Source organism: Pseudorca crassidens, chromosome 7 (assembly GCF_039906515.1).
Source record: "Pseudorca crassidens isolate mPseCra1 chromosome 7, mPseCra1.hap1, whole genome shotgun sequence".
NCBI classification, from domain to species: Eukaryota; Metazoa; Chordata; class Mammalia; order Artiodactyla; family Delphinidae; genus Pseudorca; species Pseudorca crassidens.
This window is the reverse complement of record NC_090302.1, coordinates 89,897,846-89,922,899: the sequence shown is the minus strand read 5'-3', so window position 1 is coordinate 89,922,899 and position 25,054 is coordinate 89,897,846. Positions and strand designations below refer to the sequence as shown.

Sequence of the window (25,054 nt, the reverse complement as noted above, 5' to 3'; positions counted from 1 at the left end):
TACACACCTCATTTCAGTAACATACAAAAATTCTGCCTGCTTACAGCTCCATCCCCACTGTTTTTGTTTTTTTATGTCACAGAATTACATCTTAATACTTTTGTACCCCTGAACATAAACTAATAATTCTTTTAAATGCATTCACTCTTAAATTTTATAGAAAACATGGAGTTACAGATGAAAGTTATAGTACCTTCAGACTAATAATTTTTTAAAATGTTAAATCATGTAGGAAAAGAAGTTCAGTTACAAGCCATTGTTACCATACTAGTAGATTTTATATGCCCATATACTAATTTTATTGAGATCTTTATTTCTCCACATGGCTTCATGTTATTGTCTAGTGTACTTTTATTTTACTTTACAGGACTGCCTTGAGCATTTCTTGGAGGTCATGTCTAGTGGTAACAAACTTCCTCAGCTTTTGTTTATTTGAAAATGTGTTGATTTCTTCCTCACTTTTTTTTTTAAAAATATTTATTTATTTGGCTGCACCGGGTCTTAGTTGCGGAGCACAGGATCTTTAGTTGCAGCATGTGAACTCTTATTTGCAGCACGTGGGATCTAGTTCCCTGACCAGGAATCAAACCCAGGCCCCCTGCATTGGGAGCTCGGAGTCTTAGCACCAGGGAAGTCCCACTTCCTCACTTTTGAAAGAAAATTTTGCCAGAAAGATTGTTGGTTGATGGTTTTCTTCGTTTAGCACTTTGAATGTATTGGCCCGCTGTTTTCTGGCCTCCAAAACTTCTGATGAGAAATTTGCTCTTGTATTATTGAGGATCCATTATATGTGATGATTTGCTTTTCTCTTGCTGCTTTCAAAATCTCTCTTTACCCTTGGTTTTTGAAAATTTGATTATGTCTCATTGTGACCCTCTTTGAGTTCATCTTATTTAGAATTAGTTGAGCTTTTTGAATGTTAGCCTTCATGTCTCTCATCAAGTTTGGGACACTTTTTACCATTCTTTCTTTTTTTTTTTTTTTTTAATTTTTGGCTGCATTGAGTCTTCGTTGCTGCATGCAGGCTTTCTCTAGTTGTGGCGAGCGGGAGCTACTCTTTGTTGCAGTGCACGGGCTTCTTATTGCAGTGGCTTCTCTTGTTGCGGAGCACGGGCTCTAGGTGCGCAGGCTTCAGTAGTTGTGCCATGCGGGCTCAGTATTTGTGGCTCGCAGGCTCAGTAGTTGTGGCACGTGGGCTTAGTTGCTCTGCAGCATGTAGGATCCTCCCGGACCAGGGCTCGAACCTGCGTCCCCTGCATTGCCAGGTGGATTCTTAACCACTGCGCCCCCCCCAGGGCAGCCCTTTACCATTATTTCTTCAAATAGTCTTTCTTCCCCTTTTCCTCTTGCTTTTCCTACTGGTACTCCCACAATGCATACACTGGTCCTTGTGGTTGTGTCCCACTCGTCCCTTAGGCTCTGTTTGCTTTTCTTCAGTGTTTTTTCCTTCTGTTCCTCAGTCTCCGTTTCTAGTGTCTTATCTTCAAGTTCACTGATTCATTATTCTGTCTGCTCAAATCTGCCTTTGAATTCCTCTGGTGAATTTTTCATTTTAGTTATTGTACTTTTCAGGTCCAGAATTTTTTTTGGTTTTCTGTCTTTATACTGATGTTTCCATTTTGTTCACAAATCGTCTTCTTAACTTTCTCTACATCTTCCTTTATTTCTTTGAGCATCTTTAAGACTTCTGTTTTAAAGTCTTTGTCTGATATATCTGCCATTAAGTCTTTTTCAGGGACAGATTCTTTTGAATATTTTTTTTCTTTGAATGGGCCATGCTTTTCTGTTTTTTGTATGCCTTGTGATATTTTGTTGAACACTGGACATTTTAATTTAATAATGTGGTAACTCTGGAAATCAGATTTCTCTCCCCTCTTCCCCAGTGTTTGCACTTTTTTGTTATTGTTTTAGGTTGTTTTGTTGTTGTTGTTGTTGTAGGCTGTCTGTGTGCTGAGGATCAGCCTGAAGTGTAAACTTAATGTCTAATTATGTCTTTTCTGAGCTTTTACTTGGGTATGTGCAATCATTTTCTAATTTTCCCCACATATTTAGTTTGATTTTTCATGTCCTAGTCTTTAATGTCTGACTCCTGAAAAAGAAAAGACAAAAATGATGGTGGGAAACAAAAAGCAACAGCTCTTTAAATATTCTTAATGCTACCTCAGCCAGAGGGTAGGGGCTTGCAGCAGTGACTACCCTCCTCTTTGTCTGCTTCTCTGTGATCAGCAGCCGCAATCAGCAACTGGAGCACAGATACTCAATATTTGGGGGACAGAGTCCTTTTTGCCCACTCTTGCTCCCCTAAGCTGTGTGCAGGTGGCTCCAAGAACGTGTGCACAGCTGCTTGCCATGTTGTTGGAGGGGGCGTGGGTAGCTACTACTGTGCTAAGAGCTGAAATTGCCCACGATTTACTGTAACGTACGTTTAAGCCTTCTCCATGAAGTTGCAAGCCTTCAGCAGTCTCCAGAGTTCCAAAAAAGTTATATCAGACAGATTCCGCCACTGCAATTGCTTCCTAGTTGGGGAGATAGGTTCCTGGTGCTTCCTACTCCGCCATCTTCATAGAATCCTAGATCATTGAGTTTTAAACTCAAGTCTTGTGTAGATTTGCTTTTAAAGAAAAAAATCTTCTTGTGAACATCTAATTTTGGGCAAAAAAAAAATATGCTACTAAGACAAATTTGCAAATAATAAATAAAACTACAAAACCATAAAACCCATATCCCCAATTCATTCAGAATAGCATCATTAATTGTAATGGACCAGTGATGTTTTGCTCAAAGTAAATTACTGCTATGAATGAGAATATACAGGTTATCTTTTTATTTTGTGGTAATATATACATAACATAAAACTTACCATTTTAACCCTTTTAAAGTATATAGTTTAGTTCACATTGTTGTGCAACCATCACATCATTATCCATCTCTAAAATGATTTCATTGTCCCACAGAGAAACTTTGTACCCAGTAAACAATAACTCCCCATTTTTCCATTTCTCAGCCACAAGTTCTTTCTTGAGTTCTGCATATCTGTCCTTTAGTGTGATTACTTAGTTCTCTTATCAGTTTGCTCTGTTGGAAATACCTTGAAATTTTCATCCGTAGTTTGCTCTGTCATTGTTTAGTATTCACTTGGAAGGAACTCATTTATACAAAGATTATCTCTGTTCTTTTGTTCATTAGCTTTATCTATTTAATTTTCAAAAAGCAAATACAAAAGAGCATGTTGTAGTCTCTCAGATGACATAGAATATACTTATAGTGATATTTTAAATTAGCATTAAAACAAAGTTTAAAAAATTTCTACAGGCTTTATACAAGTTTTGAAATATGAGTGTGAAGATACAGTTAGGTTATTCTTTATAGACATGGTATATGGTCATAAGAACATAGGCTAATGTAATGGAATTAGAAAAGGAGGGATAGCTATGTGGGGGGGCAGAAAAGATGACCTCAGATCCAGATGTGAGAGGAGTAATAGAGCAAGGGTGACCCTCAAGAAATGGAACCTGCTATAGCAGGGGACAGATTTTATCATTAACAAGAGTAGGGAAATTTGAAGGAAAAACTAATTTGAAGAAGAAAACATTTGATGCTTTATCAAGTTAAATCTACCTTGCAGGAAGAAGAGATGATTAAAGGTGTGTTTTAGGAGTTACTGGCATAAAAGAGCTGAGATTAATCACCAGATATTCTTCTGGAATGAGAGAATGCATATTCAGAAGAGCAGAGGCAAGAGTGTTAGGGTTTTCTTCTAACACGGGAGACAAAAAGCAGGGACAGTGGAAGACCCAAGATATAAAATGAGAATCAGGATAATCATGCCCCAGAAGGAAAGGAAAGCATGTTTAAGATACTGGAAGTCAGCAGTGTAGAATGTGGCTGATAACATGATGGCAATAAAGGATTACAAAAAATAAAATATCATTTAATGCGATTATTTGCTGAAATTTTACTTTTTTCAAGGAAAACAGAGCTATGTTTTCAGTACAGAATATCTGATTACAGTGTTGTTTAGAGATTATGCTATTCGTTATTTGTTTGGAATTTTTACCTCTATACTCTTCAATTTCGCAAGAATCTCTTTCTGAGTATAAAATGCTTTGTGATACTTCACTTGTTTTAGAAGTTGAAGCTAGATGATTTATTTTGTCTTTAGGTTCATCATATCTTTTAAAATAGTTTGAGGCATCTTGGGATATCAGACATTTAGGTTGGAACACTTTAAATATTCCAGCCTAAACAGACATTTTAATTTTACAAAGTACTCCTGTTATAATTTATTTTATATCTGTTTCTAATATGTAGGAAAATGGTATTATAACTTGGTTAGGTTTGTTTTATATTGAGATTAATGATTGCAGTGTTAGCAGCCACATTGGTTTTAAGAAAAATCTTACTGGCTTTAAGAAAAATCTTACTAGTTTTAATGGGAAGAGAGTAAGAAGGATAAAATGGGAATGGTTTGAAGAAATTTATAAATACTAGTTGAAACACTTATTAGTGGTTTCTTAATTGAAGTAATTATTTGTGGTATTTGCTTTTTAGAAAATCATTTCGAGAAACATACCAAGCAGATTCTGAAGGATGGGAATTGTCAAAAGATCTGAGAAGTCATCTTGGACATTTAGAATCAGAAATTCAGTTTCTAAGTACGCTTACTGGCATCAGTATAAGACATTACTCCAAGAAGACAGAGGACCTAACGAGCACTGAGATGACAGAAAAGAGTAAGCATTAGTTTCTTTCTTTCTTTTTTTTTTTTTTGGCTGCACTGTGTGGCATCTTAGTTTCCCGACCAGGGATTGAATCTGGGCCCACGGCAGTGTAAGTGCTGAGTCTTAACCATTACGCATCCAGGGAATTTCCAGAGTAAGCATTCATTTTAATCTAGAAGTGGTACTGAAGTTTACCTTATTATACATAGGAAATTGGTTGCCTTATCCCTGAATTAAAATTCTGCAAGATAATGATTTGAATGTGTGGTTGTGGTAAACTTGTTTTGTCAAGTGTCTATTCAATATCACAGTGTGTGTAATACTCTTAAAAGCTGCCTGAGGTAGATATTAAAGAAGACACAGTCTGTCATTATGTAACTTAACAGTCAAGTAACAGCCATAAGCGACTTTAAGAACAGTAGCAGCATTAATTTGTAAATCTTAGCTGTTGTTCACTACTGACATGAGAGCTGTGTCATCTGTGGTGCTCTGCTGCTATTGAGCATGGCCTTGTGGCCAAGATAAATATTTCAAGAACTGGACCATTTGGCAGAGGAGGGTTTCTGGTCCCAATGACTTACGTTTTATTACCAAGGATCTGTGATGCACTAGCAAGTAAGGGGAAGCTAATTCAGCTGTGCGATTGGATGTTGGGAACTTGGTTTAGAAGAAGGAATCACTTTAGGAAATGCTTCCTGATTTTTCCACCAAAATAACCCTCATGACCAGGGAGAGGAAGAGTGACCCTCAGAAGGTGGTGGGCAGCTCACCTCAGTGAAACTTTGAATTACGTGTAGAAATGAAATTTAGACACTTCAGGTACTTGAAAGGAATAGATGGAATACAGAGAATATGGAGAGTGAGATTTTACTGTACAAAAGTCTCACTCTTTCTTTTTGAGCCCCAGGTTTACCCCATCTGTAGAGGTACTTGGTGGTGCCCATTCAGAATGCCTTTGAATGGGCTTGATTCTGAGCTTTCCGCATTGCTGGCTTAGGTTTTAATTTTCCTGGATCTGCCAGGTTAGTTCCACTTTTTTATGTAATATCTAGCTTATCCATCTGATTTTCAGCTTCTAAAATTAGGTTACTCTCATCTTTTTCTCTTTATCCTTGTAAAATTGTGCCCTTCTGGGGGAAGGGGCAATATAGGGGTAGATTAAGAGGTACAGACTATTAGATATAAAACAAGCTACGAGGATATATTATACAACATGGGGAATATAGCCAATATTTTATAATAACTGGAAATGGACTATAACCTTTAAAAATTGTGAATAACTATATTGTCCATGTGTAATGTATGTGTATTGTACAGCAACTATACTTCAGTTTTTAAAAAAAGAGAATTGTGGGGACTTCCCTGGTGGCGCATTGGTTAAGAATCTGCTTGCCAGTGCATGGAACATGGGTTCGAGCCCTGGTCCCGGAAGATCCCACATGCCGTGGAGCAGCTAAGTCCATGTGCCACAACTACTGAGCCTGTGCTTTAGAGCCCACGAGCCACAACTACTGAGCCCGCGTGCCACAACTACTGAAGCCCACTCGCCTAGAGCCCGCATGCCTCAACTACTGAGCCCATGTGCCGCAACTACTGAAGCCCGCGCGTTCTAGCACTCACATGCCGCAACTACTGAGCCTGCGTGGTGCAACTACTGGAGCCTGCATGCCTAGAGCCCATGAACCGCAACAAGAGGAGCCACCACAATGAGAAGCCCTCGCACTGCAATGAAGAGTAGCCCCCACTCACCACAACTGTAGAAAGTCCATGCGCAGCAACAAAGACCCAACGCAGCCAAAAATAAATAAAATTAAAAGAAAAAAAGAAGCTCTATCAATTTCTTTTTTAAAAAACTAAATAAAAATTAAAAAAAGAGAATTGTGCTCATTTAAAAATACCTTCATTAGCAAAAGTAGATGGTAATAAAGTCAGAATAATGGTTCTCTCTTGAGGGGGACATAGTGTATAGCCTGGAAAGGGCATGAGGGAACGTTATGGGGTACTTTAAACTTTCTGTATCTTGATCTTAGTGGTGGTTACATGGGAAACACGTGTAAATATATACATATATATATATGTGTATATATATATATACACACATATATATATATCATGATGTGTACTTAAGAATAGGGCATTTTATGCATTTGAGTATTCATGTTATACCTAAAAAAATACTTTTGCTGTCATTTTAGTAAAGTTTTGAGAGTTAACTGAGGTAAATACATGGATTTAATTTATTGTCTAACTAGGTCTAGATAATGTTGAAAAAATGAAAAATATCTAACAGTTATCATGATTCAAGTTTGTCTAGGGTCATACTGACATATTTCTGTTTCTTACCTTAATCTTTGGTATAATCAATAACTAGAAAGTACAAGTTGTCTTTAATCTTATTTTGCAAAGGCCATCAATTTGGTGCACATTCTTCCAGGTATTTTCGATGCAAATACACTCTCACGCATATACCCACGTATATTATAGGTATCCACACAAAATTAAATAATAGATATTTAAAAGAAATTGTTATTTTCAAACAAAAATATTTATTTTTATGATTTACAGGTATAAAGAAAGTTCTGCAGAGACACAGATTATCAGGAAATTGCCACATGATTACGTTTCAACTTGAATTTCAACTTCTGGAAATCCAGGTAAATTAAGAATACATGTGGTAGATAACACAGATTCTGCTGCTATGAAATAAAAACTCCCACACCCCAGTCTTCAGCAGTGGCTGAGTTGAGGAGACGTTCTTGAGCTAGGGCCCCCTCGTAGCACATTTGTGCAAAGTGGTACCATTAAAAATAAATTTTAAGTATGAATACCCCAGCAACTGCGTGCAGTAGGATTGTTGCTGAGAGCATAGTGCTTTATTGGAGGGCAGTTAGTAAGATATTCCTGGGCTTCCAGTGCAAGCCCCGAGGTCATGGAAACAGTCTTGGATGCCCTCAGTCATCAGCTGATATCTCAGTCATCTATTATCTATTAGTTATCTATTGCTGCTTAACATTTTCTCCCAAGTTTAACAGCTTAAACCAACAAAACACATTTATTATCTCACCATTTTCTGTGGTTCAGGTATTTGGGAGCAGCACAGTTGGTGTTCTTGCTCAGGGCCTCTCCTATAGTTGTGGCCATGTGGGATCACTACAATCTGAAGACTGCTCAGGGCTGGAGGGTTAGACTTCAAGGTGGTTCACGGTTATGCCAGCAAGTTATACAGGATTGCTGAGACACAACATAGGAGGAAGATACTCTTGGTAGGATTTTCACATAAAATCAGAAAGCAGACAGAATATTAATGTGCAGCCCCTGGCCAGGATAGGGCAGAACAAGACTCAGACATCTTCAAAGTCTGGCTCCGAGAAGAATGGGATCCAGGCATAATTTTGAGAAATGATCAATCCTGGGCACATGCTTTGATAGCAGAAGGCAATTTCAACCCGTTGGTTTTATGAGTTTGGGCCTACAGGGAGTATGTGTAGAGGAGAGGAACAGGGAAGGGCAGGCACACTGCCTTGGCCTCAGTTCGTCAGATAACTAAAGTGGATGTAGACCAGTTGTCACAACCAAGTCATAGGGATCTGCTGCTTGCTTGCATTCACAGTCATGTGCCTGGGTTCCTCATGCTTATCCTCAGCCACAGAAACAGCCTCAAGTTGTCCCTTTTTGTATGCAACGGGAGTTGATGTCACATATCAGAAACTGTCCCCAACTAGTCAAGAGTAACTGGGTCCAGGTATCTGGGCCAGAGGTTTTGCTTCTTGAGAACTCTTTGCAGTCTATGTCCGTGGTTGTCACCACAGACCCCGGCAGGCTGAGAACTGACTGAGGGATATCTAGGCCTCTCATCTGATGGCAGAGTTTCCAGCTTGCTCCCACCTCAGAGTATCCCCGTTTAGTCTGTCAAAGTGACCAAGAACATCCACATCCAACCGGATGCCAAAGCCGGTTGAGTAGGATGTCATGGACATGGGTGATGAGTGTCCCTAGGGAAGGTAAACTGATCCCAGGTTGGCACCAGGCCTTAGAGCCATGCAGAGTCACCAAGATGATATTGTAGTTCTGTATGACCTCAAACATCGTCTGCTGAAGACTAAAACAGAATATGGACCCAAATGGGTTGATCTCGTTTAGGATGAAAAGCCCATGCCAGGACTCCAGACTTCTCCTTTGTGTGGCCCAGAAATTCCTGGATGTTGTCTCGTTGCATAAGGCTGCATAGTTGGACAACTGCCTTTTCTTTCTTTATGGCTAATGTGATCCTAAGCTCAGAGTGGTGAGATACCAAATGCTTACCTGCATTCTGCCCTCCATTAATGGCCAGGCCTATAATCTGTGTCGGGTTGGCAGAGTCAGAGGTTTGAGGTCTAGTTCCATGTCTGAGAACATCTGCACTATCACTGTATACATTGTCCAGGAAACTGCTCAGGGTCATCCTAGTAGCCTTGGGGTCCTACAGGCTTTTTCTGCTGTTGGCATTCACCTTTTTTATAGTCACTTCCTGACTTATCTGGAGAGAAGTTAGACTGCTAGCAAAATTAGGCTTATCCTTGGGAGGATGTCCACAAGTCCAACAGAGAAAAGAAAGACCATCCTCTGAAGTTGAGGTGAACGAGCTGCTCAGTGGAGCTATACATTCCAGGATAGGTTGTGGCCAGATTGATTAGTGTGCTCATTAGTGGGACTTTGGCCTGAGAGATAAAATAGCCTGGAATATTTTAATTTCATGTTGTTGAAGTTCCATACTCTGGTCACCTTAAGCCTCTGAAGAAAAGCATCAAGTGGTAATTTGATCACATCATGAGTTAGATCAAGGATGAGGTTTCAGTTTGGGGGCATTTTTTATAATGCGACGTGCTTCTTAAGAATGGCTATTACCTGACCAGAGGCATTCCCAGCATGAACTGGCACTGGGCCCCTGCAGCTCCCATAGTAGCTTAGCTTGATGGTCCTGGGTGGCCACCATGAAGCCACATAGACAGGACCAGAGCCATGTGGGCCCTACCATACAGGACCTGCTACCCCTGCTGTAGTGGCTATGCTCCCTACCTCCTACCAGGCAGTAGTGGCACCAGCCCAGACCTCACCTTTTAAGCTAATATTCTGATCCTCATACCACCAAAGCATGATTGAAAACTTTGTAACCATTTAGTATTGGCCTAAAGTTATACTGTTAGCTCACATGTTGAATGAATTAGAATTAGTTGAGCTGCACATAACAGAAAACTTAAAAATAAGGAAGGTTCAAAGTACTAGTTTATTTCTCTATTGCTTAAACAAAATTGCAGGATATGTTTTCAAGGGCTAGTATGGTGGTTTCATGATCATCAGGCTCTGCCATCACCCATGTGACTTCCAAATCATAGTGCAGTTATCACTTTAGCATTTCAGACATCGGGAAAGGGCTGGGCAAACCAGGGCTCACCTTTTCCATTGAAGGACACTTCTCAGAAGTTGTAACACCCATCGTTTTCACCTACATTCTAATGGCCAATAAATTAGTGCAAGGGAGGCTGGAAATTTAGCCTTCATTATGCATGGCCATGTAGCCAGTGAAAAAATCGGAGCAAGAAAGAAGTACAAATATTGGGGACTACCAGCAGTTTCTGTCCCACATGCTTTAGGGGATGCAGGAAAAAAATATATAAGGAGAGGAACAATTTATATTCTTTGAAAGACATAGAACACAGTAATTGCTGAATCTCTAAAGGGACATAAGTTGTCATTATATACATTTCAAAGTATGTAGATGCTTTTCAACTGCTTGGTTTTACCTAATTTGCTACAAAAAGAGCATGCTGTCCCAGGCTATGTTAAGAACACTCCCTTTCTCTCTGCACCTTTCCAGTTTTATGATTTTTATTATTTATTGGTAAACCCTCAGATGTTCTAGACCTACTTGGGTAAGTATATTTTTAGAACTATATCTCTAATGGAATTGCCAGGTTAAAGGAGATTTACATGTAAATTCTGATTGATAGTACCAAACTGCCTTCTAAAATAATTTTACCGTTTTACGTGTTGAGCAGATTTTTATAGTTGAGACTGATAGAAAAAAAACAGTCATAAATAAATAGCAACCTTCTGTGTTCTAAAACACTTTTTAAAACAAAATTTCCACTAGAGGGAGACATTTAACTATCAGAAAATTAAAAAGTAACCTAAACAATAAAATTATCTTACTTGTAGAATATTGTTATAATAAAATCATGACAGTACAATGTTAGAAACCAAAGTGACCTAAAATCATATTAATAGAATGCTGGGACCAAAAGTGACCTTATAGATTATCTAGGTCAACCCTCTTATAGGGAAATACACCCAGAATGTTTGAATGATTACCCATGTTGGCACAGCTATTATTGTCAGATGCAGTTGGAGCATATAACTCTTTTCCCCAGATTTACCCTCTGGTGTTGTTAGTGCTAATGTACTGTTTGTGAGGAGTTGCAAGAACATTATAATTAACATGTGTCAGCATTCACAGTCCATGCAGCATAATAAGTCAAATGGGTGGCAGTTTCTGGGGGAAGTGACAGTTGAGTATATTTTCATAACTGCTCTCCCTGAAATGCAATGAAATGAAAAAAAAGATTCAAAAATAGGGAAAATTTTAAATTAAAAGAATATTTGGTCCTGGCACAACTTCAACTACTGGGAGCTATAAAAAATAAAATTGGCAGCTTGGATAATCATAAAGGTTTGAGAGACAACCAAGAACTAGGGCAGGGTTGAACAGTAAGGTTCATCTACACAAGGCCAGCCCTTCAAGACTGGAGAGGTGACTGTTTCATGTAATGCATAGAAACCAACATAGATAATCAAGTAAAACGAAGAAACAGAGGAATATGTGTGAAACAAGAAAGAACAAGATTAAACCTCAGGAAAAATCCTTAACGAAACAGAGATAAGTAATTTACCTGATAAAGAGTTCAAAGTAATGGTCATAAAGATGCTAGCCAAACTCAGGAGAAGAATGGATGAACACACGGAGAACTTCAACAAAATATGGAAAATATAAGAAAGTTCCAAACAGAAGTCCCCAAGCTAAAGAGTACAATAACTGAACTGAAAAATACATTGGAGATTTTAATAGCAGACAGCATGAGACAGAAGAAAAGATCAGTGAACTCAAAGACAGGGCACAGGAACTCACCAAATCAAAGCAGCAAAAACGAAAAAGAATGAAAAAAAAGTGAAAATAGCTTAAGGGATTTATGGGACAACATGAAGTGTGCTAACATTCACATTACAAGGAGTTCCAGAAGGAGAAGAGAAAGGGTCTGAAAACATACTTGAAGAAGTAATGGTGGAAAACTTCCCTAAACTGTGAAAACAGTTCTCCAGATCCAGGAACCCCAGAGAGTTCCAAATAAGAGGAACCGCAAAAACCCCACACCGACACATTAAAATTAAAATACCAAAATTTGAAAACAAGGAGAGACTCTTAAAAGCAGCAAGACAAAAACAATTGTTATGTACAAGGGAACACCCTAAAGACCTTAAGCAGATTTTTCTGGGGAAACTTTGCAGGTCAGATGAGAGTGGCATAAGTATTCAAAGGGCTGAAAGAAAAAAATTTCCAACCAAGAATTATCAACCTGGCAAAGTTATCATTCAGAATCGAAGAAGAGGTAAAAGAATTTTGCAGATAAGCAAAAGCTAAAGGAGTTCATCACCACTAAATCAGCCTTAAAAGAAATGTTAAAGGGATTTCTTTAAGCTGAAAAGAAATGGCACTAATTAGTAACAGGAAAACATGAAAGTATAAATCTCACTGATAAATGTAAATATGTAGTATAGGTAGTGAATTCATCACTTATAAAGCTAATACATAGGTTAAAAGACAAAAATAGTAAAAACAACTAACTACAATAATTATTTAAGGGATATACATGATAAAAATATGTAAAATGTAAAATCAAGAACATAAAACATTGAGGGGGAGAGTAAACATGTAGAGCTTTGGAATGTGTTTAAGTTGTTATCAACTTAAAAGAGACTGTTGTAAATGTAAGTTGTTATTTGTAAGCCTCATGGTAACCATAAAGCCAAAACCTATAGTAGATACACAAAAGATAATGAGAAAGGAATATTAGCATACCACTAAAGAAGGTCATTTAACCACAAAGGAAGAAAGCAAGAGAAGAACAGAGAAACTACAAAACACTAGAAAATAATGAACAAAGTGGCATTAAGTACATACCTATCAATAATTACTTTAAATGTAAATGGACTAAATTCTCCCATCAAAAGAAATAGAGTAGATAAATAAATAAAAAACAAGACCCCTCTGTACACTGCCTACAAGAGACTCACTTCAGGTATAAGGACACACACAGACTGAAAGTGAAGGGGTAGAAAAATATATTCCATGCAAATGAAAACCAGAAGAAATCTGTGGTAGGTATACTTATATCAGACAAAATAAACTTTTAAAAAAGGCGATAATAAGGGACAGGAGGGCACTGCATAATGATAAAGGGGTCAATTCAACAAGAGGATATAAGATTTATAAATATTTATGCACCCAGCAGAGGAGCACCTACATATATAAAGCAGATATTGACAGACCTAAAGGAGAAACTGACAGCAATATAATAATAATAGGGGACCTTAAATTGATCACACATCAATGGATAGATCATCCAGGGAGAAAATCAATAAGGAAACATTGACCTTAAAGAACACGTTAGACCAGGTTGACTTAACAGATGTATATAGAACATTCCTTCCAAAAGCAACAGCATACACATTCTTTTCAGGTATATATGGAACATTCTCCAGGATAGAACATATATTCTTTTTTTTTTTTTTGCGGTACGTGGGCCTCTCACTATTGTGGCCTCTCCCATTGCTGCTGAGCACAGGCTCCGGACGCGCAGGCTCAGCGGCCATGGCTCACGGGCCCAGCCGCTCCGCGGCACGTGGGACCTTCCCGGACCGGGGCACGAACCCATGTCCCCTGCATCGGCAGGCGGACTCTCAACCACTGCACCACCAGGGAAGCCCCATATATTCTTATATGTTATAAGTCTTAAATATAAGAAGGTTGAAATGATGTCAAGCATCTTTTCCAACCGCAGTGGTATGGCTAGAAATCAATTACAAGAAGAATACTGGAAATTTCACAAATATGTGGAGATTAAAAACATGCTACTGAACAACCAATGGGTCAAAAAACAAATGGAAGCAAAATAAAGAAATACCTTGAGGCTAATGAAAATGGAAATACAACATACCAAAACTTATGAACTGCAGTAAAAGCAGTTCTGAAAGGGAAGACCATGGCAATATACGCCTATCTAAAGAAACAAGAAAAATCTCAAAACACTTAACTTGATACCTCAAGGAACTGAGGTATAAAGATAAAGAAGAACAAATGAAGCCCAAAGTTACCAGAAGGAAGGGAATAACATAGATCAGAGGGAATTCCCTGGTGTTCCAGTGGTTGGGACTCTGTGCTATCACTGCCGAGGGCCTGGGTTTGATCCCTGGTTGGGGAACTAAGATCCTGCAAGCCACTTGGTGGGGCCAAAAACAAACAAACAAAGCAAAGCAAACAAAAAAACCTATGAACATAAATCAGAACAGAAACAAATGAAATAGAGACTAAAAAGACGTTAGAAAAGATCAATGAAACTAAGAGCAGATTCTTTGAAAGGATAATCAAAATTGATAAATCTTTAGCTAGACTCACCAAGAAAAAAAAAAGACTCAAATAAAATCAGAAATGAAAGATGAGTCATTACAACTGCTACCACAGGAATACAAAGGATCATAAGAGACTACTGTGAACAATTATGCACCAACAAATGGATAAACTCCTAAAAGCAACCTTCCAAGACTGAATCAGGAAGAAATAGAAAATCTGAACAGGCCAGTTACTAATAGGGAGATTGAATCAGTAATTTAAAACCTCCCAACTAAAATCCAGGACCAGATGGCTTCACTGATGACTGCTACCAAACATATAAAGAGGAATTAATACCAGTGTGTCTCAAACTCTTCCAAAAAGAGGAGGAACACTTCTGAACTTACTTTAGAAAGCCAACTTACTCTGATACCCCAAATAGACAAGGGCACAGAAAAGAAAATTATAAGCCAATATCCCTGGTGAACATAGATGTAAAAATCTTCAACAAAATATTAGCAAACTAAATTCAGCAATACATTAAAAGGATCATTCACAATGATCAAGTGGAACTTATTCCAGGGATGCAAGGATGGTTCAACATTTGCAAATCAATCGATGTGCTACACCACATGAACAAAAAAGAAGGATAAAACATCATATGATTATCTCAATAAATGCAGAAAAAGCATTTGATAAAATTCAGCAACAATTTATGGTAATAACTTCAACAAAGTGGGTATAGAAGAGCTTTTGCACAGAAAAGGAAACCATAAACAAGATGAAAAGACAACCCTCAGAATGGGAGAAAATATTTGCAACCAAAGCAACTGACAAAGGACTAACCTCCAAAATATACAAGCACCTCATGTAGCTCAATATCAAAAAAACAAACAACCCAATCCAAAAATGGGCAGAAGTCCTAAATAGACATTCCTCCAAAGAAGATATACAGATTGCCAACAAACACATGAAAGGTTGCTCAACATCACTAATTATAAGAGAAATGCAAATCAAAACTACCATGAGGTATCACCTCACACCGGTCAGAATGGCCATCATCAAAAAATCTACAAACAATAAATGCTGGAGAGGGTGTGGAGAAAAGGGAACCCTCTTGCACTGTTGGTGGGAATGTAAATCAATACACCCACTATGGAGAACAGTATGGAGGTTCCTTTAAAGACTAAAAATAGAACTACTGTATGACCCAGCAATCCCACTACTGGGTATATACCCTGAGAAAACCATAATTCCAAGAGAGACATGTACCACAATGTTCATTGCAGCACTGTTTACAATAGCCAGGACATGGAAGCAACCTAAATGTCCATTGACAGATGGATGGACTATTACTCAGCCATAAAAAGAAACGAAACTGAGTTATTTGTAGTGAGGTGGGTGGACCTAGAGTCTGTCATACAGAGTGAAGTAAGTCAGAAAGAGAAAAATACCGTATGCTAACACATATATATGGAATCTAAAAAAAAAAAAAAAAAAAGGTTCTGACGAACCTAGGGGCAGAACAGGAATAAAGACTCAGACATAGAGAATGGACTTGAGGACATGGGGAGGGAGAAGGGTAAGTTGGGACGAAGTGAGAGAGTGGCACTGACATATATACACTACCAAATGTAAAATAGATAGCTAGTGGGAAGCAGCCGCATAGCACAGGGAGATCAGCTTGATGCTTTGTGACCACCTAGAGGGGTGGGATAGGGAGGGTGGGAGGGAGACACAAGAGGGAGGGGATATGGGGATATATGTATATGTATAGCTGATTCACTTTGCTATACAGCAGGAACTAACACAACATTGTAGAGCAATTATACTCCAATAAAGATGTTTAAAAAATTAAAATAAATAAATAAACTAGATAGCTAGTGGGAAGCAGCCACATAGCACAGGGAGATCAGCTCCATGCCTTGAGACCACCTAGAGGGGTGGGATAGGGAGGGTGGGAGGGAGATGCAAGAGGGAGGAGATATGAGGTTATATGTATACGTATAGCTGATTCACTTTGTTATACAGCAGAAACTAACACAACATTGTAAAACAATTATACTCCAATAAAGATGTTAGAAAAAGATAAAAGTTATTATAAAATGTTTAAAAAAGTGGGTATGGAGGGAATATACCTCAAAATAATAAAGGACATGTATGATGAGCTCACATCTAACTTCATACTCAATAGTGAAAAGCTGAAAGCTTTTCCTGTAATATCTAGAATAAGACAAAGGATGCCCTCTCTTACCGTGTTTATCCAACACAGTATTGGAAGTTTTAGCCAGATCAGTTAGATTAAAAAAAAGAAATAAAAGGCATCCTAATTGGAAAGAAAGAAGTCATACTGTCACTATTCATAGATGACATGTTATTATTTATAGAAAACCCTAAAGGCTCCACCAAAAAAAAAAAAAAGAACCAGAAAAACTATTAGAACAAATGAACTAATTCAGTTAAGTTGTAGAATACAAAATCAATAAATCTGTTGCATTTCTATACCCTAATAATGAACTATCAGAGAAATTAAGAAAACAATTTCATTTACAATAGCATCAAAAAGAATAAAATACCTACAAATAAGTTTAACCAAGGAGGTGAAAGGGCTGTGCACTGAAAAGTCTGACATTGATGAAAGAAGTTTATAACACAAAGAAGTAGAAAGATACTCCATGCTCATAGATAGGAAGAATTAATATTGTTAAAATGTCCATACTGATGAAAGTTATCTACAGATTCAGTGCAATCCCTACCAAAATTCCAACGATGTTTTTCACAGAAATAGAAGAAACTCTTAAAATTTGTTTGGAACCACAAAAGGTCCCAAATAGCCAACGCAATCTTTTTTTTATTAAATAAATTTATTTATTTATTTTTGGCTGCATTGGGTCTTCGTTGCTGCATGTGGGCTTTCTCTAGTTGCGGTGAGCAGGGGCTACTCTTCGTTGTGGTGTGCAGTCTTCTTATTGCGGTGGCTTCTCTTGTTGTGGAGCATGGGCTCTAGGCGTGCGGGCTTCAGTAGTTGTGGCTTGCGGTCTCTAGAGAGAAGGCTCAGTAGTTGTAGCGCATGGGCTTAGTTGCTCCACGGCATGTTGGATATTCCTGGACCAGGGATTGAACTCGTGTCCCCTGCATTGGCAGGCGGATTCGTTTTTTTTTTTTAATTTTATAAATTTATTTATTTATTTATTTTTGGCTGCGTTGGGTCTTTGTTGTTGTGTGCAGACTTTCTCTAGTTGTGGCGAGCAGGGGCTACTCTTTGTTGTGGTGCACAGGCTTCTCATTGCGGTGGCTTCTCTTGTTGCAGAGCACAGGCTCTAGGTGCACAGGCTTCAGTAGTTGTGGCATGCGGGCTCAGTAGTTGTGGCTTGCGGGCTCTAGAGCGCAGACTCAGTAGCTGTGGTGCACGGGCTTATTTGCTCCGCGGCATGTGGGATCTTCCCGGACCAGGGCTCGAACCCGTTGTCCCCTGCATTTGCAGGCGGTTTCTTAACCACTGTGCCATCAGGGAAGTCCCTGGCAGGCGGATTCTTAACCACTGTGCCACCAAGTCCCTCCTAAGCAATCTTGAGAAAGAAGAGTAAACCTGGAGCTATTACGCACCTTGATTTCAAACTACATTACAAAACTATAGTGGTCTAAACAATATTGTGTTGGCATAAAATGGATACATATGTCAATGGAACAGAATAGAGAACCGAAGAAATAAACCCGTGCATATACGGTCAATTAATTTATGTCAAAATAGCCAAGATTATAGAAAGGGGAAAGGATAGTCTCTTCCATAAATGGTGTTGGGAAAACTGGATAGCCACATGCAAAAGGATGAAACTGGACCACTCTTACATCATACATAAAACCTAACTCAAAATGGATTAAAGATTTGAATGTAAGACCTGAGACCATAAGACTCCTAGAAAAAACATAGGTGGTAAGCCCCTTGACATCATTCTGGTGATGATTTTTTGGATTTGACACTAAAGGCAAAAATAAACAAGTAGCTACATGAACCTAAAAAGTTTCTGCACAGCAAAGGAAACCATCAACAAAATTACAAGGCTGAATGGGAGAAAATATTTGCAAGTCATGTCTGATAAGGTGTTAATATCCAAAACATGTAAAGAACTCATAAAACTCAGTAGTGCAAAAAACAGTCTGATTAAAAATGGGCAGAGGATTTGATTAGACATTTTTCCAGAGAAGACAAACAGAAGACCAGCAGGTACATGCAAAGGTGTTCAACATTACACTATTCATCAAGGAAATGTAAATCAAAACCACAATTAGCTATAACCTCACACTGGTTAGAATGTGTAATGTAAATAATACAAGAAATAACAAGTGTTGGTGAGGATGTAGGGAAATGGGAATTCTTGTGCACTGTTGGTTGCAATGTAAATTGGTGCAGCCACTATGGAAAACAATATGGAGGCTCCTCAGAAAGTTAAAATATAACTGTTACATGATCCAGCAATTCTTCTGCATATTTTATTCAAAGGAAACAAAAACACTAACTCAAAAAGATACATGCACCCCCATGTTTATTGCAGCATTATTTACAATAACCAAGACAGGGAAACAAATTTAGTGTCCATCGATGGACGAATGGATAAAGAAAATGTGGTCTGTATATAAAATGGAATATTATTCAGCCATAAAATGAATGAAATCTTGCCATTTGTGACAACATGGATGGACCTTGAGGGCATTATGCTAAGTGAACTCAGACAGAGAAAGACAAGTACTGTATGATCTCACTTATATATGGAATCTAGGAAACAGCATAAACAAAAATAAGAGCAAGCTTATAGATGTAGAGGATAGATTGGTGGTTGCCAGGGGAGGGGGTTGGGGGAAATGGGTGACGGTGGTCAAAAGGTACAGACCTCCAGTTAGAAAATAAATTAGTCATGGGGATCTAATGTACAGTATGGCAACTATAGTTAATAATACTTTATTGCATTTTTTAAAGTTGCTAAGAAAGTAAATCTTCAAATCATCACAAAGAAACAATTTTTGTAATTATGTGTGGTGTTGAATATTGACTGTGTGATCATTTCACAATATATACAAATATGTAATCATGATTTTGTACATCTGAAACTAATACAGTGTTATATGTCAATTATATCTCAAAAAAATTTTTTTAAAAAGAATACAATCCAAAAAAAAGAAAAAAGAATACAGTCCCATATCATAGTCTCCAGAGAAAATTTACCTGACGTGATGACATTCAAACCCAAATGAAAGAAAACACTGAAATCTGATGTAGGGTATTTTGTGAAATTACAGGACCCTTTTCTTGAATGTCTTTACCCCAAATCCTTAAGTTGTAGAGAAGAATGAGAAATGCGGGCTTAAATTGACTGTGGTAGAAAGGAATGTGCTGCTGAGACTCATGCAGGATCTTTGAGGTCAGGTTGTTTACAAGGTCCTTCCCTTGTTTGCCAACTGGGGTGGGTTGACCTCGTTAGCAGTATGACTGGCAAGGAGAGAGATGGAGAAAAAATATATTGAAGAATTCACAACACACCAAAAATAAATGAATGAATGAATGAATAAAAAATGGAGGGGCCAGTAAATCATAGGCTTTATGCTGACAGGGTACTTTGCCTATTCTAATGGGTATAAGGCCAAAATCCAAAACACTTACACATACTCAAACAAAAGACAAGGCATTTCTCTGAGATTTTTTTTCTTTCCCCCCTTTTTTTTTTTGTTATAACAGCTCTATTGAGATGTAGTTCACATACCATATAATTCATCCATTAAAAGTATACATTCAGCAGTTTTTAATTTATTCAGCTTTGTGCAACCATCACCACATCAATTTTAGAACTTTTTTATCACCTCAAGGAGAAACCCCATGCTCTTTATCACCCCTCATTTGCCTTTCTTCTGCCCAGACCTGACTTATCTATCTTCTATCTCTATGGATTTGCCTATTCTTGGCATTTCATAGAAATGGAATCATATAATTTGTATGATTACAAATTTTTTGACTGGTTTCTTTCACTTAGCACAATGTTTTCAGGGTTCATTCATGTTGTAGCATATATCATTACTTCATTCTTTTAAAAATATTTTTTTGGCTGCATCGTGAGGATCTATCACATTTTGTTTATTCATTTGTCAGCTGAGAAACATTTCGCTTGTTTTCACCTTTTGGCTGTTATGGATAACATTTCTGAAGATATTCATGTGTAAGTTTTTAAGTGGACGTTATGTTTTCATTTTTCTTATATAAATCTAGGTAGAGAATTACTGGGTCAGATGGAAGTACCAGATTATGATTAGTATGTTGAGCATCTTTTCATAAGCTTATTGGCCATTTGTATATCATCTTTGGTGAAATGTCTGTTGAGATCCATTGCCCAGTTTTTAATTGGGTTATTTGTCTTTTCATTATTGAGTTGTAAGAATGTTCTGGAATTTGTTGTGTTTTTGTTTTGGTTTGGTTTGGTTTGGTTTTTTTTTTTGCGGTACGCGGGCCTCTCACTGTTGTGGCCTCTCCCATTGCGGAGCACAGGCTCCGGACGTGCAGGCTCTGCGGCCGTGGCTCACGGGCCCAGCCGCTCCACAGCATGTGGGATCTTCCCGGACCGGGGCACGAACCCGCGTCCCCTGCATCGGCAGGCGGACTCTCAACCACTGTGCCACCAGGGAAGCCCTGGAATTTTTTTTTGATGAGATATGGTGGTAGATGCCCACAAACAGTCTACTTTGACTACAGCTGCTCCTAACAATTCCCACTATATTCTTGAGCAGCGGAAAAAACTAAACAGTGATTATAAGCCATTAATATCCATTTCTCCAGCAGCTGAAAATACAGAAAGACAAGTCAGATATTACCCAGACAAATGGTAAACAGTCAAGCATTATCTACTCACTCTATATCCTTAGGAAATAGAAGAAATTGCTAGATCTACTCCTGTTAACAAAAAAGATCCACAGAGTACAGAACACAAAAATGGTGCAGAATTTGTTAGTCATCATTTAGAAACCTTGCCATGAAAGGAATTCGAAAATGTAGATAAATTCTCTTTGAAATAATTAATCCAGGAAATAAAAGAACATGCTATATTATAACTGCACTCTCAAATGAAAGCATTCAAAGAAAATTGAATAAGAGGGAAAGAGAGCTGGGAGAAAGAAAGGAAGAATAAAATGATTATAGTGCTGAAAAATAAATTAGAAGTAGTTAGGAGTAGAATATGGAGGATAGGCTTGAGAAAAATCACCTACAAGTGCAATTGAAAAGAAGAAAAATCTGGAAGACAATGAAGATTCATATGATTTTTCCAAAAACAAGAAAAAATGAAAGAGAAATTATAGGTAAATATATAATAGAAGAAAATTTACTAGAGTAAAGGAGAAAACCTGGATTTTGCAGATCAAAGTATTTAACAGTTTATTTAACAATCCCCATTATTGAATATAGACTTGTTTTTGGCTTTTTGTAATAAGAAGCTGTTAGCCTTTGTCTTCATTTCTTTATGATATATTCATAGAATTCAAATTGCTGAGACAGAGAATATAAACATTTTAAGTTATGCATTGTCAAAACAATGTTATAGGTAAAAGTGTCATCTCATTGTGTTAATTTACATTTATCTTATTACTTGTCAGAGCAAACATTTTTTTTCCATGTAACTTGTCTTTTACCTCTGAGTTTTTAGTGCATGTTATGTGCCTTTTTCTTTTAAGTTTTCATATCTCCTTGTCATTTTTATAGTACAGATTTTCCTGTTTATTTCTTTTCTTTTAGTTATAAAGCCATTTTATATCGACAGTTTGTGTTTTTATGTAATCATATTTGCTTTTTTGTTGTTATTGTTTGCTTAGAAAGTTCTTTCTTACTCAGTAATCAGTTACATGTCTATATTCCCTCCTAATACTTTATGGTTTCAGTGTTAACATTTAAGTAAGTAATTCACTTGGAGTTCATTTTGGTTTTTGGTATGGAGTGAGGATCTGATTTCACTCTTTTAAGAAGTAACCCATTTGCACAGCAAAGGAAACCATAAACAAAACAAAAAGACAACCCAGAGAATGGGAGAAAATATTTGCTAACGAACCGACTGACGAGGGATTAATCTCCAAAATGTACAAACAGCTCAAGCAGCTCAATATCAAAAAACAAACAACCCAATCAAAAAATGGCCAGAAGATCTAAATAGACATTTCTCCAAAGACAACATACAGATGGCCAAGAGGCACATGAAAAGATGCTCAACGTCACTATTAGAGAAATGCAAATGAAAACTATTTAGATATCACCTCACATCAGTCAGAATGGCAATCATCAAAAAATCTACAAACAATAAATGCTGGAGAGGGTGTGGAGAAAAGGGAAACCTCCTACACTGTTGGTGGGAATATAAATTGGTACAACCATTATGGAGAACAGTTTGGAGGTTTCTTAAAAAACTAAAAATAGAGCTACCATATGATCCAACAATCCCACTCCTGGTTATATATCTGGAGGAAACCATAATTCAAAAAGATATATGTACCCCAGTGTTCATTGCAGCACTATTTACAATAGCCAGGACATGGAAGCAACCTAAATGTCCATCAACAGAGGAATGGATAAAGATGTGGTATGTATATACAATGGAATATTACTCAGCCATAAAAAAAGAATGAAATAATGCCATTTGCAGCAACATGGATGGACCTAGAGATTGTCATACTAAGTGAAGTAAGTCAGAGAAAGGTAAATATCATATGATATTATTTATATGTGAAATCTAAAAAAATGGTACAAATGAACTTATTTACAAAACAGAAATAGAGTCACAGAAGTAAAAAACAAACTAACGGTCACTGGGGGTAAAGGGGAGGGGAGAGATAAATTGGGAGATTGGGACTGACATATACGGACTACTGTATATAAAATAGATAACTAATAAGGACATTTAGCACAGGGAACTATACTCAATACTCTGTAATGACCTATATGGGAAAAGAATCTAAAAAAGAGTGCATATCTATATATGTATAACTGATTCACTTTGCTGTACACCTGAAACTAACACAACATTGTAAATCAACTACACTCCAATAAAAATTTTTTAAAAAAGTAACCCATATTTGCAGTACTTTTTCTTGGTTACTTTTTCCTATTACTTGGTGACATTTCATTTTGCATATTTTGAAAGTAGATTTGTCTCTTAATTTTATTTAAAAGTTGACTGTGCTTTAATACAAAAAAGTTTTTTTGTTCCTATTTTAGAATGAGGAGAGTTTATCTTCTGTTATTACTGACCTCAGCATAATAATGGAACCCACCGAATATTCAGAATTAAGTGAATTTGTGTCTAGGTAAGATATTTTACTTTTCTTTTCTTAGGAATTTCTTTCAGTTTACAATTTTAAGTTTACCTGTTCTTTTTTCTTGATAAGTAAATATCAAAATATCTCTGAAAGTATAACACCATTATTGTGGCTTATATTTAAGCCTATATTTTCTATGTCTCTCATTCACTCAATTAAAATTTATTGTACATTCACCATGTACTAGGCATTAAAATAAAATGTAAGCAAAACCAGATATAATCCTTGATCCTCATGGAATTTATAGCCTAGAGTGAAGTTATATTAAATAATTGCAGAAATAAATCTAAAATTATCGTTGTGGCAAATGCTACAAATAAGAGTTGCACAGTGCTGTTGAAGCATGTATCAGGAATTTGACTTTCAGGGAGAACATAGAATAATTTCCTGAAACTTGAGCTGATATCTGAAAAATGAGCAGGCATACACTAACAAAAGAGGTCCTAGATAGGATAGCTTATACACAGGCATTGTGCTGGGGGGGAACAGGAGGCCGGAGTGTCTGGGAGAGGGCAAGAGCAGGGGAGAATGGTATAAGATGAGGTTAGCAACGTATGTAAGGTCCACACTATGGATTTTGGTATAAGGAGTTTGACCATAGTCAAACTATGTGTGACGTAGTGTGACATCCTAGAAAGAATTATTTTTGATGTTGCAGGGAGAAGGGATTTAAGGGGTGCAAAATTGGATACAGGAGGGTCAGTGACTAGCCTATAAAACAGTTCAGGGAAACAGAAGTTTGTAGTTTGGACTAGAATAATGGTGGTTGAGATAGAGGGCTGAATGGATTTGGGGGATATTTAGGAAGTACAATTGAATAGGCATGGTGTTGGTTAAATAAGAGGAGTCAGGAGTCACTGACAGGTGCTAACTCCTTGGTGATGGTGATTGCATTTGTTGAGATAGGAAGAGTTGGAAGAAGACCATGTCAGATGAGTTGGTGACTTCAGTTTGGACATGTTGAACTTAAGTGCCTTTGAAACACTGAAGTAAAAATAAGAAGTAGGAAGCTAAGAAGAGGTGTAGGTAGGAGATAAAAACACTGGGGTTATCTGCCAGTGGGTAAAGTTAAAACTTTGAGCAGGAATGAGACTGCCTATGGAGAGAATATAGAGTGAAAATAGGAAAAAGACTGCCACTGAACCTTGAGGAATTCTAAAATGTCCTGCTGAATAGAATTAAAGGATAATGCAAAGAAATTAGAAAACTGAGAGATGGGAGGAAAACCAGGACTGTGTTGTTGACCATTGACAATTGTATTGACACTTTCTTTCACAGTTTGCTTTCTTTAAAGCAATCCTTTCAGTGTTTACTGGAGTACATGGGTTGTGAAAAGAAGTCTGCTATATTG

The 25,054-nt window shown here is 37.5% G+C and overlaps 1 protein-coding gene across 1 annotated transcript in view; it reads left to right on the top strand.

Moving 5' to 3' along the window:
• Positions 1 to 25,054, top strand: part of CENPP (centromere protein P) — a 223,143-nt gene that overhangs the window by 13,406 nt on the left and 184,683 nt on the right. Inside the window, exons 2-4 of the mRNA XM_067744946.1 lie at positions 4,552 to 4,733; positions 7,287 to 7,375; positions 23,603 to 23,691. Coding sequence (XP_067601047.1) covers positions 4,552 to 4,733; positions 7,287 to 7,375; positions 23,603 to 23,691 — 360 coding nt within the window. The remainder of the gene's footprint in view (positions 1 to 4,551; positions 4,734 to 7,286; positions 7,376 to 23,602; positions 23,692 to 25,054) is intronic.